General features: G+C 40.4%; 1 protein-coding gene across 2 annotated transcripts in view; it reads left to right on the plus strand.

Moving 5' to 3' along the window:
• The window catches only part of slc25a21 (solute carrier family 25 member 21), a 257,515-nt gene that overhangs the window by 210,692 nt on the left and 28,177 nt on the right, over positions 1-18,646 (plus strand). For both annotated transcript variants that reach the window (XM_062040111.1, XM_062040107.1), the window contains exon 4: positions 6,896-6,979. In XM_062040111.1, coding sequence (XP_061896095.1) covers positions 6,896-6,979 — 84 coding nt within the window. The remainder of the gene's footprint in view (positions 1-6,895; positions 6,980-18,646) is intronic.

Consider the following 18,646-nt stretch of genomic DNA (forward strand, 5'->3'; position numbering starts at 1 on the left):
ATATATACATATATATATACAGTATATATATATACACACACATATATATATACACGTATATGTATATATACAGTATATATATATACACACACATATATATATACACGTATATGTATATATATATACACACACATATATATATATATATCTAGGGGGGACATTAAACGCTGGTTTAGTGTGGCTGAAACGGGGCTTAGGCTAAATAATTATTCGTTTAAGGGGTTAAACGACTTAGTGTAGACATGGCCTAAGTCTCTTAAGTCCTGTGGGGGCTTTTAAAATTCGTCTCCATCCATCGTCTTCCGCTTATCCGAGGTCGGGTCGCGGGGGCAGCAGCCTAAGCAGAGAAGCCCAGACTTCCCTCTCCCCAGCCACTTCGTCCAGGTCCTCCCGGGGGATCCCGAGACGTTCCCAGGCCAGCCGGGAAGACATAGTCTTCCCAACGTGTCCTGGGTCTTCCCCGTGGCCTCCTGCCGGTCGGACGTGCCCTAGGGAGGTGTTTGGGTGGCATCCTGACCAGATGCCCGAACCACCTCATCTGGCTCCTCTCCAAGTGGAGGAGCAGCGGCTTTACTTTGAGCTCCCCCCGGATGGCAGAGCTTCTCACCCTATCTCTAAGGGAGAGACCCACCACCCGGCGGAGGAAACTCATTTCGGCCGCTTGTACCCGTGATCTTGTCCTTTCGGTCATAACCCAAAGCTCATGACCATAGGTGAGGATGGGAACGTAGATCGACCGGTAAATTGAGAGCTTTGCCTTCCGGCTCAGCTCCTTCTTCACCACAACGGATCGATACAGCGTCCGCATTACTGAAGACGCCGCACCGATCCGCCTGTCGATCTCACCATCCACTCTTCCCTCACTCGTGAACAAGACTCCCAGGTACTTGAACTCCTCCACTTGGGGCAAGATCTCGTCCCCAACCTGGAGATGGCAGTCCACCACGAACTCGGACTTGGAGGTGCTGATTCTCATCCCAGTCGCTTCACACTCGGCTGCGAACCGATCCAGTGAGAGCTGAAGATCCCGGCCAGTTGAAGCCATCAGGACCACATCATCTGCAAAAAGCAGAGACCTAACCCTGCAGCCACCAAACCGGATCCCCTCAACGCCCTGACTGCGCCTAGAAATTCTGTCCATAAAAGTTATGAACAGAATCGGTCCAACTGTCAAAACTACTAAGAAGTATGGATCTTGAATATTATTGCTGATTAAGAAAGGTAATTGACTGGTTGGTTCGTTCCTTCACAACCAGGAAGTTTTCAATTTGTATGAACCACAATGCATACAAATTGAAATATGATCTCTAGATTTTCAACTGCTCTGAATAAAACACTTGTGGTAGCGAGGAAGTGGAGATTCTGTTTTGCATGACTGATGTGGCACCTCCTCTGTCTAGTGCCTCGACTTGTGCCCCACAGCCACCATATTTCATCTCCATGTTGGCCCACGGAGATCCGATGGAAACACGCCATCCTGTCTGTGGCCTGGATCAGTCCCTCTCCCTGTTATTCTAACCTAGTCCTTTTGGTTCTTTTGGTTTTTCACCATGTTCCAGCCAGCCATGAAATTCAATCTACTTCCTGTACGGACTGTTACTGTTCTTGCCGTGTTCCTGGACAGTACTCTGTCGTGCGTTCCAGTACTATCACGCTACAATTTAAAAGTTATTGCTCAAACATTAGCGCCGTCATTTGAGTTAACAGCTTTGGCTCGGCTTAAGACCCTCGCTTAACCACCCGAGAAATACTTTTTCTCTGATGCAATCGCTTTTCCTGGAAATGTCAGTTAAAGTGTTTCAGATTTTCCAGCATAGACCAACATATAGGCAGCTAAAGACTTGCTTCAAACATAAACTCTTGGTGCCTCAGTTTTTTTGGCAACAATCAAGTCTAAGAGGGTCACAGAGCAAACATCTGCAACGGCAAGCTCAACCTTGTACGACTTAAAGGGAACTGAAGGACCAGTTTAGGAAGAAAGTCAACGCAGCAGAAAGACCTCATTTTCTGGCTTCCAGGTATCCTGAGTTCTACCTGGTGCTAGTCTTAGTTTGGGGTGTTCCTTCCCAATCTGCCATGATCCAGTCGAGCTACCAGTCCACAAAAGGCAAAAGTTTATCAGGTTCCACGATACGTCTTCTTGTCCTGATCCAGTCTTGACTTCTGCCTACAGTTGTCCACTTGTCCTCATGATTGAGTGGCCAGAGTCACATCGTGTCGGCTCATTCATGTTCGAGTAGTGCTCTTAACGCAGTGGTCTCTTTTACCGTCTTTATGATCCTGCCCATTAAAATTAACTGTCCGGCTGTAAAGAAATGGACTTGGCCTTTGCATCACCTCTGCGGATCGTCCCCGGCGCTTGAGGGTTCGGAGGAGAAACTTCCCCAGACCCTCATTGGTCGGCTCGTCACTCAAGCCGATGTTTTTTTCTACCTCTACCCCCCTCGTCCGACAGTATTCCAAGATGGAAGGCTAACCTCTTAGGTGTTTTTAAAAAGGTAGAGCCTAAAATGATCCAGATCTTCCTTCAAGTTACAGAAAATCTCTTTAACCGAGCTCTGCTTTCGAAGGCCGACCCATCAAGTCATTGACTGGTCTGTCCACAACCTTCACTTTGTCATTGAGCCTAATCTTTAAAGCGTATCTTTGTTTTTCTTAAAGTGATGGCCCGTCACCACCAGGTTGCAAGGACTGCTAGACCAATCTGCTACTCTTAGCTAACCTTTTTTTGGTCACCTTTATAGATGCCTTGTTTCTTCAACTCTTCTGTCCTTACCTTTACCTTCATCAGGGAAACGATTACGGGCCTGTAAAAAGCAAACAGAGGTTATGGGGTTGGGGAGCCTTGCTCTTGATGAACTCTCCAATATCATCACGTCTGTGTATCCTGTATCTCTGCTTGCTTAGCTCGCTGATGATTGACGGAGTTCCTCGGAGCACAGATTTCCAAAGTAGCCCCAGGGGACTTTCTGGGGTCTTCTCTCTGCTGCGTTTTACGATCTGCATAGGCTGACCCCGAGGCCAAGGGCATCTGCCAGAAGCAGTGAGGCTGTTTAAGGGTTCTTATCTTGACAAGTAGTCCATCTCCCGGTCCGCTAAGGCCTTATTAGCACTAACGAGAGATTGTTGTCTATGTCCACCTGAGTAGGACTTTTAACACCAACCCGTTTCAAGTTGTGTTGGTTGCTGTGAAAGGTGACATTAGTTGCTTCCTTGCCCGGGGCTTGCTGGTTCCCCCCGCTGCCACGAGTTCTTTTGGTCCCTCAGCCTGCACCTCTATGTTTGCTCCCCTGGTTTTTATGGCAGGGTAGCAGAGGGCCATGAGGAAATGAGGTGACCCCAAGGTCACCGGTGGAGTCTCGCCAACCCTGCTCTCTCCCATAGCCGGTTTTGGGAGACACCGACCCCAGCATCATGTGCCTTTAATTAAGCCTGATTTGAATTTCTTTACAAGCGCCCTGAAGTCTTAAATCTTTCAGGCCCCCCTATTACCCCTCGGTCCACTGTCCCCTCATACCTGGAGTCCTCTTTAATATGGTGTCAGACATCTTTTTACTGTGCGACGGGGTACTAGCTTTGAGGGCAATGGGACTGGAGGACACCCCTCTAAGATGTTAATCCCTGCGATATGAAAGGCCGCTCACCTCACTAAACCCCCACCCTTTGCAGTGGAACGTGGGGGCTCTTTATGGCCCCATCAGGCACCCGCATGGACAACTTCTGCCGACCTTGTGACCCTGCGGTTTGAGCCACAGAAGGCAGGATTCTTGCTCTTCTCGCTTGTTTTCCTGCCCTCTGTGGAATTCAATGTAATTTAATCCAAATATCATAATTAAGGCTTTCTTTAATCTGACAAGATCAAGCACAGATTGGAACTGGGATTAACGTCACGATTCTCCCGGATTTCATTTAGACTCCTAGTTCCGATGCCGGACCGGGAGAAATAGCTGCCAAGTTACAGAGAAGAGAGAGCCCCCCCCCAATGAAGGAAACATAGTTACCACCAAAAAAGAAGAAATAGAAACAACAACAAATAAATAGTCGCCAAACAACTAAGGAGAAATAGCTGTATTTTGATACTTTTCAATACTTTTCCCTGACCACCTGAGGGCACCACATACTGTGGATGCTTTTAAAAAAGGCTTAAAAACCCTTCTTTTTTTTAAAAAAAAAAAAGCCTTTTTTTAGATATATGCATACTAGTTTTAGCTATTTGGCCATTCTAGTTTTTATTTTTTTATTTTTTTTTATTTTATTTTTTTATTTTTTATTTTTTATTTTTTAATACACTTTAGCACTTTGAGGTTGTTTAGTCAATGTAAAGTGTTTTTTACAAATAAAATGTATTATTATTATTATTATTATTAAATAAGGGGGACCACAAAACAATTTTTTTTTTCCCCATAAAGAAATACAATCATGTGTGCTTACGGACTGTATACCTGCAGACTGTATTGATCTATATTGACATACACATACACAATATGTATATATTGTGTTTTTTATGTTGATTTAATTAAAACATTTAAAAAAATAATAATAATTATTATTTTATTTTATTCTATTTTTTTATTTTTATTTTTTTAATTTCTTGCGTGGCCCGGTACCAATCGGCCCGGTGGTTGGGGACCACTGTCTTAAAGCACCTCTTCCTGAGGGTGTTTCAGTGTTATAACTTCACCTTTATCTTTACTTTTTACATCTGCTTGTAAGTACTCTGTGTGTGCGCGCTGCCGAACATGCTCCTCTGCTCGTAAAACCAGCAATGTCACGAAGACGCGCCGTTATGTCCGTTAAAAGGGAGGACTGGTACTTTTTAGAGGCGGTACAGTACCGAATAGGATTCATTAGTATCGCGGTACTATACTAGTAGCGGTATACCGTACAACCCTATTAGCTACCATCAACAAAGAAGATTATAACCGCCAACAAAAGACAAAAAACAACGTAGAAGAACTGACTGGCAGCAAAAAAGAAGAAATAGCCGTCAAACAATGAAGAAGAAAAAGCCACCGCCAACAAAGACAAAAGTCTAACACATAAAGAACAGAATGTGTTCATGTTTTTCTTAAAGTAAACAAAATTACTTTTGCAAAAACATGAACACCAAAACAGCCCAGAGAAACGAAAAGTTGAGTATATAAACAAACTTCTTTTTTTTTTTGGCAAATAATCATGAACTTAGAATTTAATGGCAGCAACACATTGCAAAAAAGTTGTCAGAGGAGCATTTTTACCAGTGTGTTACATGGCCTTTCCTTTTAACAACACTCAGTAAAGGTTTGGGAACTGAGGAGACACATTTTTGAAGTGGAATTATTTCCCATTCTTGCTTGATGTACAGCTTAAGTTGTTCAACAGTCTCCCTTCTCATATTTTAGCCTTCACACATTTTCAATGGGAGACAGGTCTGGACTACGGGCAGGCCAGTCTAGTACCCGCACTCTTTCACTATGAAGCCACGTTGATGTAACACGCGGCTGGGCATTGTCTTGCTGAAATAAGCAGGGGGGTCCATGATAACGTTGCTCGGATGGCAACATATGTCGCTCCAAAAGCTGTATGTAACTTTCAGGATTAATGGTGCCTTCACAGATGTGTAAGTTACCCATGTCTTGGCCACTAATACACCCCCATACCATCACACATGCTGCCTTTTACACTTTGCGCCTAGAACAATCCGGATGGTTCTTTTCCTCTTTGTTCCACAGTTTCAAAAAAAACTATTTGAATTATGGACTCGTCAGACCACAGAACACGTTTCCACTTTGCATCAGTCCATCTTAGATGAGCTCGGGCCCAGCGAAGCCAACGGCGTTTCTGGGTGTTGTTGATAAATGGCTTTGGTTTTGCATAGTAGAGTTTTAACTTGCACTTACAGATGTAACGACCAACTGTAGTTACTGACAGTGGTTTTCTGAAGTGTTCCTGAGCCCATGTGGTGATATCCTTTACGCACTGATGTGGCTTTTTGATTCAGTACCGCCTGAGGGATGGAAGGTCACGGGCTTAGCTGCTTACGTGCAGTGATTTCTCCAGATTCTCCAAACCCTTTGATGATATTACGGAGCGTAGATGGTGAAATCCCTAAATTCCTTGCGATAGCTTGGTTGAGAAAGGTTTTTCTTAAACGGTTCAACAATTTGCTCAGGCATTTGTTGACAAAGTGGTGACCCTCGCCCCATCCTTGTTTGTGAACGACTGAGCATTTCATGGAAGCTGCTTTTATACCCAATCATGGAAAAACTTTTTCTTTTTTTTTTTACTTTATATCAACCTCAAGTTGATATAGAGATTTACTGTAAGCGTTAAATAAAAAATAATAATAATCATTTGACTTATTTTTAACAGTTTAATGACTGAGATCCTTCATAGTCCCTGGGAGCCCTAAAGGTTAAAAAAAAAAAATCCATATATTTTGTTAAGGTTTGAAAATGAAAAATATCAAAATGCTTACATTTTTCCGTGTACAGCCCTGAGTGGAAAAAGTTTGGACACCCCTGCGGTAGATGTATTGTTCCTTTACACGTCACCTAAAGCGCTGTTAGACTGGGCTTACTAGCGCGCTAGCAGGAGAACGACAAAAAATAATAATATTTCTTCAAAAAAGTCCAGGTCCCAGGGAGTGGTGTGGCTAATTGGATGGTTTGGGTTAAATAAATGTTTGACTTGTCCCCCACCTCCCCCCCCCCCTGCCTGTGGACGGGGGGGGGGGGGGGGGGGGGGGGGGGCGCGGCTGGTACCAGTTGGCTTGGAGAGGATGAAAGCGAAAGTAAACAAATGTGCTAAATCATGACTCAAAGTGGCGCACGGCCTTAATGAAAAGGCCATAATCAATAAAGAAGCTCGTTATTTTTATAACAGACCTGCTTTAAAGTCAACTCTGTCACCCCAGGTTCCAGATCCAGAGAGGAACCAGCGACCCTAACAGCTACAAGAGCCTGGGGGATTGCTTCCGCACTATTTTCCGCAACGAAGGGTAAGTCACTTCTTACTGGGTGTGCTCTAGTTTTATCCAAAAAAAAAATGCAACGTTGCTCCTGGTAAATACGGTGCCTTTTTAATAAGTGACTGCATTCACCAACGTGATCCATCGCAAACATGATTAACCACGGATTAATCACACCATTTTATTTTGTCCGCAAAGGCTCCTTTTACCTTAACCCAGGGCTTCTCAATTATTGTTTGTTGTTCACAAAAGAGGTCGCCAAGAGGGTTGACAACACCATCCTTGAGTACGTGTTTCGCTTTAAGATGCTATTTTAAACTTGATGATAAAAAAACGTTTGTCGCTGCAATACCAACAAGTTACCTTCGTTTTATCCAAAGTTCTGTTTTGAAGCGACGGGGGTATTCATATGGATATTAAAATCCCCCATTATAATTATATTATCTGCGTGCGGCACTAGATCAGCGAGTTCTTGCTGTCTTCAGAGCGTGGTTGCTTTGGACCGCGACTAGCTTAGCTTTGTTAGCTTAGCAGCTAACTAGCTGAGAGTGGGTGCTTTGTAAGTTTGATAAGACTACTGAATATGTTCAGTGTTTCCCATAAACTGCCAAGATACCTGTGGCGGTGGGGGCGTGGCTATGGGCGTGGTCACCATGACATCATCGAGTAATTTGCATAATTTACTACTATGATAAGATTTCCTTAAAAAGGCTAAAAAAATTTATACTTGCTAATTAATAATAACAGTTTTGTTTTAAACGTCCATCCATCCATCCATTTTACAATATAATTACAACACTTTATGTACATATTTATATACAGATTTGAACAATAAGTTATTCACTGAAATATATTTATTAAGTGTGGTTCTTACAAAAAATATATCTTATAAAATATAAAAGCTAAAATGTCTCTTAAAGCTCTGCCCCTTTAATTAGTGCATACTAAATAATTTTACTTTAGCCTACTGCTACAACCATATTATTTACCAGCAACATAAAGTGAAACAGAGGCAGAGGTGTCCTGCCACAGTCAGTAACAAATAAACAGAAAACAGTAGTGGTCAAATACAAATAAGGCAACAAGAGAAGTATCCTACACTTCTCTTTTGTAAAGTAAATATGAACAGCCGATATGGGCATCTACATCGACTATATCAGTGATCCCCAACCACCGGGCCGCTGACCGATTGGTACCGGGCCGCACAAGAAATTAAAAAAAAAAAATTAAAAAATTTTTTATTTTTTATTTTTTTAATGAAATCAACATAAAAATCACAATATATACATTATATATCAATATAGATCAATACAGCCTGCAGGGATACAGTCTGTAAGCACACATGATTGTATTTATTTATGTAAAAAAAAAAAATTATTATTTTTTTTTTAAATACACCATGTGAGCTTACGGACTGTATCCCTTGCAGACTGTATTGATATATATTGATATATAATGTAGGAACCAGAATATTAATAACAGAAAGAAACAACCCTTTTGTGTGAATGAGTGTAAATGGGGGAGGGAGGTTTTTTGGGTTGGTGCACTAATTGTAAGTGTATGTTGTGTTTTTTATGTGGACTTAATTAAAAAAAAAAAAAAAAAAAAAAAAAAAAACGATACTGATAATAAAACAACCGATACCGATAATTTCCGATATTACATTGTAACGCATTTATCTCTAGATGTCACTCACCGGAAAATGCATCTTTTGTCCCACCATTATTATTTTATTTTTTTCAGTACTTATTTTATTGTTTTATATATATATATTAAATTCTCCGTAATTGTTTTCGTTTTTAAAAAGTTTGTGAAACAATTGCAAAGTGATAAAATACAAACAATTACAAAACATTGCTGTAAAGGTTTTCACAGCCAGCCAAAGTCAGACGTAGCTCCGCCCCCTTTGCGCCGGGTGACAGCTCTCTGAGGCGCGGCAGACGTGGAGAAAGTGGCTGCCACTCGTTCTGTTTACGGCGCGACGACAGCTTTACAGCAGATATAAAGTGGATCCGCCGCTCGGGTGCCAGCCGGCGCGGCGAGAGGCCCTCTGAGTCCTGTGACACTCGCAAATCCTCCGCTGGCGTCCCGCCGACAGACTAAATCTCATCCTGCTACTGTCGCCGTGACCTTCTTCATTGACTCCGCAAAATACACTTCCAGAGTTGTCTTTGCACTCCTTCAGTGGCGTGCTGACGATCAGCTCCAGGCCAGAGCACTGAACTGAATTCACACAAATAGCATCTGGCTCCTCATTCGCAGAATCATTGTAAAAAAGAATGAAACGTGAGCTGGAGGGAGGATGTGCACGTTTTGTTAGAAACTGAAAAGTTAAAATAAAGTTTAAAAAAGGACTTGTAGCTCGGGCTGGGCGATAAAACAATATCAGTATATATCGCAATAGACATGTGGTATCGATTAAAAAAATGTGTTCGATAGTACGTTTAATGTTTTTTTTTTCTTCTCTGTGGGGTAAAAAATGCTAACGTGAGAGTGACACGTTAAAGACCTACTGAAAGCCACTACTACCGACCACACAGTCCGATAGTTTATATATCAATGATGAAATCTTAACATTGCAACACATGCCAATACGGCCGGGTTAACTTCCATCCATCCATCCATCTTCTTCCGCTTATCCGAGGTCTGGTCGCGGGGGCAGAAGCCTAAGCAGGGAAGCCCAGACTTCCCTCTCCCCAGCCACTTCGTCTAGCTCTTCCCGGGGGATCCTGAGGCGTTCCCAGGCCAGCCGGGAGACATAGTCTTCCCAACGTGTCCTGGGTCTTCCCCGTGGCCTCCTACCGGTCGGACGTGCCCTAAACACCTCCCTCGGGAGGCGTTCGGGTGGCATCCTGACCAGATGCCCGAACCACCTCATCTGGCTCCTCTCCATGTGGAGGAGCAGCGGCTTTACTTTGAGCTCCTCCCGGATGGCAGAGCTTCTCACCCTATCTCTAAGGGAGAGACTCGCCACCCGGCGGAGGAAACTCATTTGGGCCGCTTGTACCCGTGATCTTGTCCTTTCGGTCATAACCCAAAGCTCATGACCATAGGTGAGGATGGGAACGTAGATCGACCGGTAAATTGAGAGCTTTGCCTTGCGGCTCAGCTCCTTCTTCACCACAACGGACCGATACAGCGCCCGCATTACTGAAGACGCCGCACCGATCCGCCTGTCGATCTCACGATCCACTCTTCCCTCACTCGTGAACAAGACTCCGAGGTACTTGAACTCCTCCACTTGGGGCAAGATCTCCTCCCCGACCCGGAGATGGCACTCCACCCTTTTCCGGGCGAGAACCAGAACCGGGTTAACTTATAAAGTGCAATTTTAAATTTCCCTCCACGCTTCCGGTTGAAAACGTCTTGGTATGATGAAGTTTGCGCGTGACGTAGCCAGTGAAACAGGAGTATCGGTAGCCCATAGAAGCCAATACAAAAAGCTCTGTTTTCATTTCATAATTCCACAGTATTCTGGACATCTGTGTTGGTGAATCTTTTGCAATTTGTTTAATGAACAATGGAGACTGCAAAGAAGAAAGTTGTAGGTGGGATCGATCGGTGTATTAGCGGCTGGCTGTAGCAACACAACAAGGAGGACTTACTTGGATAGCAGACGCGCTAGCCGATGCCAGCCGCCGACCGCATCTGTGATCGGGTGAAGTCCTTCGTCGCGCCGTTGATCGCTGGAACGCAGGTGAGCACGGGTGTTGATGAGCAGATGAGGGCTGGCTGGCGTAGGTGGAGCGCTAATGTTTTATCATAGCTCTGTGAGGTCCAGTTGCTAAGTTGCTAAGTTAGCTTCAGCGTCGTTAGCAACAGCATTGTTAAGCTTTGCCAGGCTGAGAATTATTAACCGTGTAGTTACATGTACATGGTTTAATAGTATTGTTGATCTTCTGTCTATCCTTCCAGTCAGGGATTTATGTATTTTGTTTCTATCTGCATTTGAGCCAGATGCTATCACGTTAGCTCCGTAGCTAAAGAGCTTCGTCGATGTATTGTCGTGGAGATAAAAGTCACGGTGAATGTCCATTTTGCGTTCTCGACTCTCATTTTCAAGAGGATATAGTATCCCAGGTGGTTTAAAATACAAATCCGTGATCCACAATAGAAAAAGGAGAGAGTGTGGAATCCAATGAGCCAGCTTGTACCTAAGTTACGGTCAGAGCGAAAAAAGATACGTCTTTCACTGCATTCTAGTCCGTCACTCTGACGTTCCTCATCCACGAATCTTTCATCCTCGCTCAAATTGATGGGGTAATCGTCGCTTTCTCGGTCCGAATCGCTCTAGCTGCGTTGAAAACAATAGGAACATATGAGGAGGCGAACAACTGACTACGTCACGCTACTTCCGGTACAGGCAAGGCTTTTTTTTATCAGCGACCAAAAGTTGCGAACTTTATCGTCGTTGTTCTCTACTAAATCCTTTCAGCAAAAATATGGCAATATCGCAAAATGATTAAGTATGACACATAGAATGGATCTGCTATCCCCGTTTAAATAAAAAAAATTCATTTCAGTAGGCCTTTAACAGCCAATCAGGTAACAGTATAAACTATCACGGTTGGTTGCGCCATCTTGTTGTCTCACGTTGATTCTTTGCATGGCGTGAGAAGAGAAAGTAAAAAATGGGAAAATGGTGGGTACAACAGGAAAAGTGACCTCGAGAGTAAGGCAGTTTTTAGGATTTCTTAAAAACCAAATGTGGTCTGGAAATTGAGACCAGTTTTTTTGCACTCACCCTTTAGAGCACAGCTGTAACTTCCTGGCTCTAAACCTGCAGAAAATAGTTCTTCGCAGGTTTCTTTACGTTTACATTTTCACACTTTGCACTTATTTCTGACACTTTAATAAACATTTCTTACATATTTCTTATTGTTACACCATTTTAAGAGGTTATTGTTAAGTGCCCCCCTCTGCCTCAAAGAACGACTCACCCCCAAATCCTCCACACGACACCTCCGCTCCGGACAGACTAACCTCCTCCAACCTCCGAGGACAAAGCTACGAACAATGGGAGACCGGGCTTTCTGCTCCGCCGCTCCCAGTCTGTGGAACGCTCTCCCTGACCACCTGAGGGCACCGCAGACTGTGGATGCTTTTAAAAAAGGCTTAAAAACCCTTCTTTTTTTAGATATATGCATACTAGTTTTAGCTATTTGGCTGTTCTAGTTTTTATTTTTATTTATTTTTTATTATCTTTTTATTTTTTTTATTTTTTTTTAATTAAATTTTATTTTATTTTATTTATTTTTTTAATACACTGTAGCTCTTTGAGGTTGTTTACTCAATGTAAAGTGCTTTTTACAAATAAAATCTATTATTGTTATTATTATTAAGTAGAGATGTCCGATAATATCAGTCTGCCGATATTATCGGCCGATAAATGCGTTAAAATGTAATATCGGAAATTTTCGGTATCGGTTTTTTATTATCAGTATCGGGTTTTTTTTGTTTTTTTTTGTTTGTTTTTTGTTTTTTTTTTGTTTGTTTTTTTATTAAATCCACATAAAAAACACAAGATACTTACAATTAGTGCACCAACCCAAAAAACCTCCCTCCCCCATTTACACTCATTCACACAAAAGGGTTGTTTCTTTCTGTTATTAATATTCTGCTTCCTACATTATATATCAATATATATCAATACAGTCTGCAAGGGATACAGTCCGTAAGCACACATGATTGTGCGTGCTGCTGCTCCACTAATAATACTAACCTTTAACAGTTAATTTTACAAATTTCCATTAATTACTAGTTTCTATGTAACTGTTTTTATATTGTTTTACTTTCTTTTTTATTCAAGAAAATGTTTTTAATTTATTTATCTTATTTTATTTTATTCCTTTTTTTAAAAAGTACCTTATCTTCACCATACCTGGTTGTCCAAATTAGGCATAATATAGTGTTAATTCCACGACTGTATATATCGGTTGATATCGGTATCGGTTGATATCGGTATCGGTAATTAAAGAGTTGGACAATATCGGCATATCGGATATCGGCAAAAAGCCATTATCGGACATCCCTATTATTAAGTGTTTTACACTTTTGTTTACATTGATTTTTTTCGAGTGTTTTCCTTGCTTGTGTTGACATTTTCTCTTCCTTTCCTTCCTTGATAGCTGAGGGGATTTGAATCAGATTTGAAATGAAATATGTTTTTCTCCTGCTTTTCCATCGGTAATGAAAGGTATCAATAACCATCGCTATTGACCGATACAAAACACGTGTATCGTGATACAGTTTTCAGCCATTTTGCCCCGGCCATACATGTAACACATGCTAAGTGTATCCGTCTGGAGGCAAACAAAAAAAGGTTCCACATGCTGGTTCTGATGTCGAGGCGAGGTCGCAGGAATATTAAAAAGAGTCTCCCCTGGCCTCAAAGCACATCAAAAAGGTTGAAGGGTTTTATTGGCCATTTAGGCGCAGACTTACAGTGCAGACACATTGGAATTATTAGTTCTCTTACAGTCGGCAAAATAGCAAAAAACGCCATCCATTAAAAAGTATACTACTGATGATAAAATGTACAATTATATGTATGTATACATAACACAAAAGGACTATACAGAAAGATGGGATGTGTACACCGTTTTAAATAGCAACACTAAACAAAGGTGAAGTTTTTTATTACAGTTAAAAACAAAATAAAACACATTGAACATTCATCCAATATATGTACGCCAAACAAATAATAATAATAATAATAATAATAATATATTTTATTTGTAAAGAACACTTTACATTGAGAAAACAACCTCAAAGTGCTAAAGTGTATTAAAAAAAAAAAAAAAGGTAATAAAAAAAAATTTAAAAATAAAAACTAGAACAGCCTAATAGCTAGAACTAGCACATATACATCTAAAAAAAGTTTTTAAAAAAATAAGGGGTTTTAAGCCTTTTTTAAAAGCATCCACAGTCTGTGGTGCCCTCAGGTGGTCAGGGAGAGCGTTCCACAGACTGGGAGCGGCGGAGCAGAAAGCCCGGTCTCCCATTGTTCGTAGCTTAAATATGTTTTTACATTGGCATTTGTTCCATGCTTAGTTAACTAAAAAACTAAACAAAACAGCGGTGCTTGAACCCCAAAACAGTACAATTTTAACTAAAAATATGCCTTTTTAAAAACAAGAACTTCAAAATACGAAGCTTTGCGTTACAAAATACTAATAAAGTTCCAAACATGATTTAGTGTGCAAGACATTGTTTCAGACATCCAATATATGTATGCCAAACAAATAAATAAATAATAATAATAATATATTTTATTTGTAAAAGTACTTTACATTGAGCAAACAACCTCAAAGTGCTACAGTGTATTAAAAAAAAGATAATTAAAAAAAAAACAAAAAAAAACTAGAACATAGCTAAGACTAGCACGCATATATCAAAAAAATATTTTTTTTTTTTTAAAAAGAAGGGTTTTTAAGCCTTTTTTAAAAGCATCCACAGTCTGTGGTGCCCTCAGGTGGTCAGGGAGAGCGTTCCACAGACTGGGAGCGGCGGAGCAGAAAGCCCGGTCCCCCATTGTTCGTAGCTTAAATATGTTTTTACATTGGCATTTGTTCCATGCTTAGTTAACTAAAAAAACTAAACAAAACGGCGGTGCTTGAACCCCAAAACAGTACAATTTTAACTAAAAATATGCCTTTTTAAAAGAAGAACTTCAAAATAAGAAGCTTTGCGTTACAAAATACTAATAAAGTTCCAAACATGATTTAGTATGCAAGACATTGTTTCAGACATCCAATATGTGTATGCCAAACAAATACATAAATAATAATAATAATAATAATAATAATAATAATATATTTTATTTGTAAAAAGCACTTTACATTGAGCAAACAACCTCAAAGTGCTACAATGTTTTAAAAAATAAATAAAATAAAAACCTAGAACAGCCTAATAGCTAGAACTAGCACACATATAACTAAAAAAATACTTTTTTTAAAATAAGGGTTTTTAAGCCTTTTTTAAAAGCATCCACAGTCTGTGGTGCCCTCAGGTGGTCAGGGAGAGCGTTCCACAGACTGGGAACACGTTGTTCGTAGCTTAAATATGTTTTTACATTGGCATTTGTTCCACGCTTAGTTAACTAAAAAACTAAACAAAACGGCGGTGCTTGATCCCAAAAACAGTACAATTTTAACTAAAAATATGCCTTTTGAAAAAGAAGAACTTCAAAATACCAAGCTTTGCTTTACAAAATAATAATAAAGTTCCAAACATGATTTAGTATGCAAGACATTGTTTCAGACATCCATTATATGTATGCCAAACTAATACATAAATAATAATAATAATAATAATATATTTTATTTGTAAAAAGCACTTTACATTGAGCAAACAACCTCAAAGTGCTACAGCGTATTAAAAAAAAAAAGATAATAAAAAAATAAATAAATAAAAAACTAGAACCGCCTAATAGCTAAGACTAGCACGCATATATATATTAAAAAATACTTTTTTTTTTTTTAAAAAAGGGTTTTTAAGCCTTTTTTAAAAGCATCCACAGTCTGTGGTGCCCTCAGGTGTTCAGGGCAAACAACCTCAAAGTGCTACAGTGCTTTAAAAAACAAAAAACAAAAAAAACCTAGAACAGCCTAATAGCTAGAACTAGCACGCATATAACTAAAAAAAATACTTTAAAAAAAACAAAAAACGTGTGGACAATGTTGAAGAAACAAGTCCTTGTCAGAAAACCAACAGATTTAGCTGAACTGCACCATTTACTCTCTGTAAAGCAGCAGTTCCATTGGCAGCAAAAACAGGCCCATAGCATAATACTACCACCACCATGCTCGGCGGTAGGAATGGTGTTCCTGGGATTAAAGACCTCATCTTTTCTCCTCCAAACATATTGCTGGGTATTGTGGCCAAACAGCTCCATTTTTGTTTCTTATGACAACAGAACTTTCTTCCAGAAGGTCTCATCTTTGTCCATGTGATGTCAGATGAAACAAAAACGGAGCTGTTTGGCCACAACACCCAGCAATATGTTTGGAGGAGAAAAGGTGAGGCCTTTAATCCCAGGAACACCATTTGTGACCAGGACTGTAGTTGTCTGTCCACAAAGATGGAGGCAGGCTGTTAATAGAAGGAAGGCTTTATTAAAATGAGAGTAAAATGACACACACCTCAGCGTTGTGTCATTTGTTTACGGAGGACAGAAAGTGTGTACTTGACATGGCCACACAAGTCGGTATTCAAATGTTTAAGGACGTTTGTTGTCCTGTAACAAACTCTGACACCCGCTCACCAGACCACACCCGGGAAATCTGCGGCCGCCATTTGAATTTCCAAATTGCTTTCCGTCCCGCTGCAGGCGTTTGTTTACACAACATGGCTTCCCGTGTGTGTTTGTTACATGCTGCGTGTTGTCACAATATCATCTTGTCCTCTTTGCCCCTTAATTCTACCCACTAACAAAATGTCAACCTCTCAAATCTTCCCTTCCAGGGTCAAACTAGTTTTGTTTTCCTACTGACCCTCGCACTTTTGTAGTGAAAATGATACTTGGGTTATTTCTTGTGTACTGACATTGTTGACTGTGCCATTATGTAGAAGTGCTAACTATCCACTTTCCCTGCTAACTTTCCTGCTAACTATCATCTTTCATGCTAACTATCCACCTTTCCTGCTAACTTTCCTGCTAACTATCATCTTTCATGCTAACTATCCACTTTCCCTGCTAACTTTCCTGCTAACTATCATCTTTCATGCTAACTATCCACCTTTCCTGCTAACTTTCCTGGTAACTATTATCTTTCATGCTAACTATCCACCTTTCCTGCTAACTTTCCTGCTAACTATCATCTTTCATGCTAACTATCCATCTTTCCTGCTAACTTTCTTACTAACTATCATATGTCATGCTAACTGTCCACCTTTCCTGCTAAAAGACTATCATCTTTCATGCTAACTATCCACCTTCCCTGCTAACTTTCTTACTAACTATCATCTTTCATGCTAACTATCCACCTTTCCTGCTAACTTTCTTACTAACTATCATCTTTCATGCTAACTACCCACCTTTCCTGCTAACTTTCCTGCTAACTATCATCTTTCATGCTAACTATCCACCTTTCCTGCTAACTTTCCTGCTAACTATTATCTTTCATGCTAACTATACACCTTTCCTGCTAACTTTCCTGCTAACTATCATCTTTCATGCTAACTATCCATCTTTCCTGCTAACTTTCTTACTAACTATCATATTTCATGCTAACTGTCCACCTTTCCTGCTAACTTTCCTGCTAACTATCATCTTTCATGCTAACTATCCATCTTTCCTGCTAACTTTCTTACTAACTATCATATTTCATGCTAACTGTCCACCTTTCCTGCAAACTTTCTTACTGACTATCATCTTTCATGCTAACTATCCACCTTTCCTGCTAACTTTCATGCTAACTATTCATTTTCTGCCAACCTCCCTCTAACTATCCATCTTTTCTGCTAACTTTCCTGCTAACTATCATCTGTCATGCTAACTATCCACCTTTCCTGCTAACTTTCCTGCTAACTATTATCTTTCATGCTAACTATGCACCTTTCCTGCTAACTTTCCTGCTAACTATCATCTTTCATGCTAACTATCCATCTTTCCTGCTAACTTTCTTACTAACTATCATATTTCATGCTAACTGTCCACCTTTCCTGCTAACGTTCCTGCTAACTATCATCTTTCATGCTAACTATCCATCTTTCCTGCTAACTTTCTTACTAACTATCATATTTCATGCTAACTGTCCACCTTTCCTGCAAACTTTCTTACTAACTATCATCTTTCATGCTAACTATCCACCTTTCCTGCTAACTTTCATGCTAACTATTCATTTTCTGCCAACCTCCCTCTAACTATCCATCTTTTCTGCTAACTTTCCTGCTAACTATCATCTTTCATGCTAACTATCCACCTTTCCTGCTAACTTTCCTGCTAACTATTATCTTTCATGCTAACTATGCACCTTTCCTGCTAACTTTCCTGCTAACTATCATCTTTCATGCTAACTATCCATCTTTCCTGCTAACTTTCTTACTAACTATCATATTTCATGCTAACTGTCCACCTTTCCTGCTAACTTTCTTACTAACTATCATCTTTCATGCTAACTATCCACCTTTCCTGCTAACTTTCATGCTAACTATTCATTTTCTGCCAACCTCCCTCTAACTATCCATCTTTTCTGCTAACTTTCCTGCTAACTATCATCTTTCATGCTAACTATCTACCTTTCCTGCTAACTTTCCTGCTAACTATTATCTTTCATGCTAACTATGCACCTTTCTTGCTAACTTTCCTGCTAACTATCATCTTTCATGCTAACTATCCATCTTTCCTGCTAACTTTCTTACTAACTATCATATTTCATGCTAACTGTCCACCTTTCCTGCTAACTTTCCTGCTAACTATCATCTTTCATGCTAACTATCCATCTTTCCTGCTAACTTTCTTACTAACTATCATATTTCATGCTAACTGTCCACCTTTCCTGCTAACTTTCTTACTAACTATCATCTTTCATGCTAACTATCCACCTTTCCTGCTAACTTTCATGCTAACTATTCATTTTCTGCCAACCTCCCTCTAACTATCCATCTTTTCTGCTAACTTTCCTGCTAACTATCCATCTTTCCTGCTTACCTTTCTTGCTAACTATTGTCTGTTATGCTAACTATCCATCTTTC

The sequence above is a fragment of the Entelurus aequoreus genome, linkage group LG03 (assembly GCF_033978785.1).
Source record: "Entelurus aequoreus isolate RoL-2023_Sb linkage group LG03, RoL_Eaeq_v1.1, whole genome shotgun sequence".
Taxonomy (NCBI): domain Eukaryota; kingdom Metazoa; phylum Chordata; class Actinopteri; order Syngnathiformes; family Syngnathidae; genus Entelurus; species Entelurus aequoreus.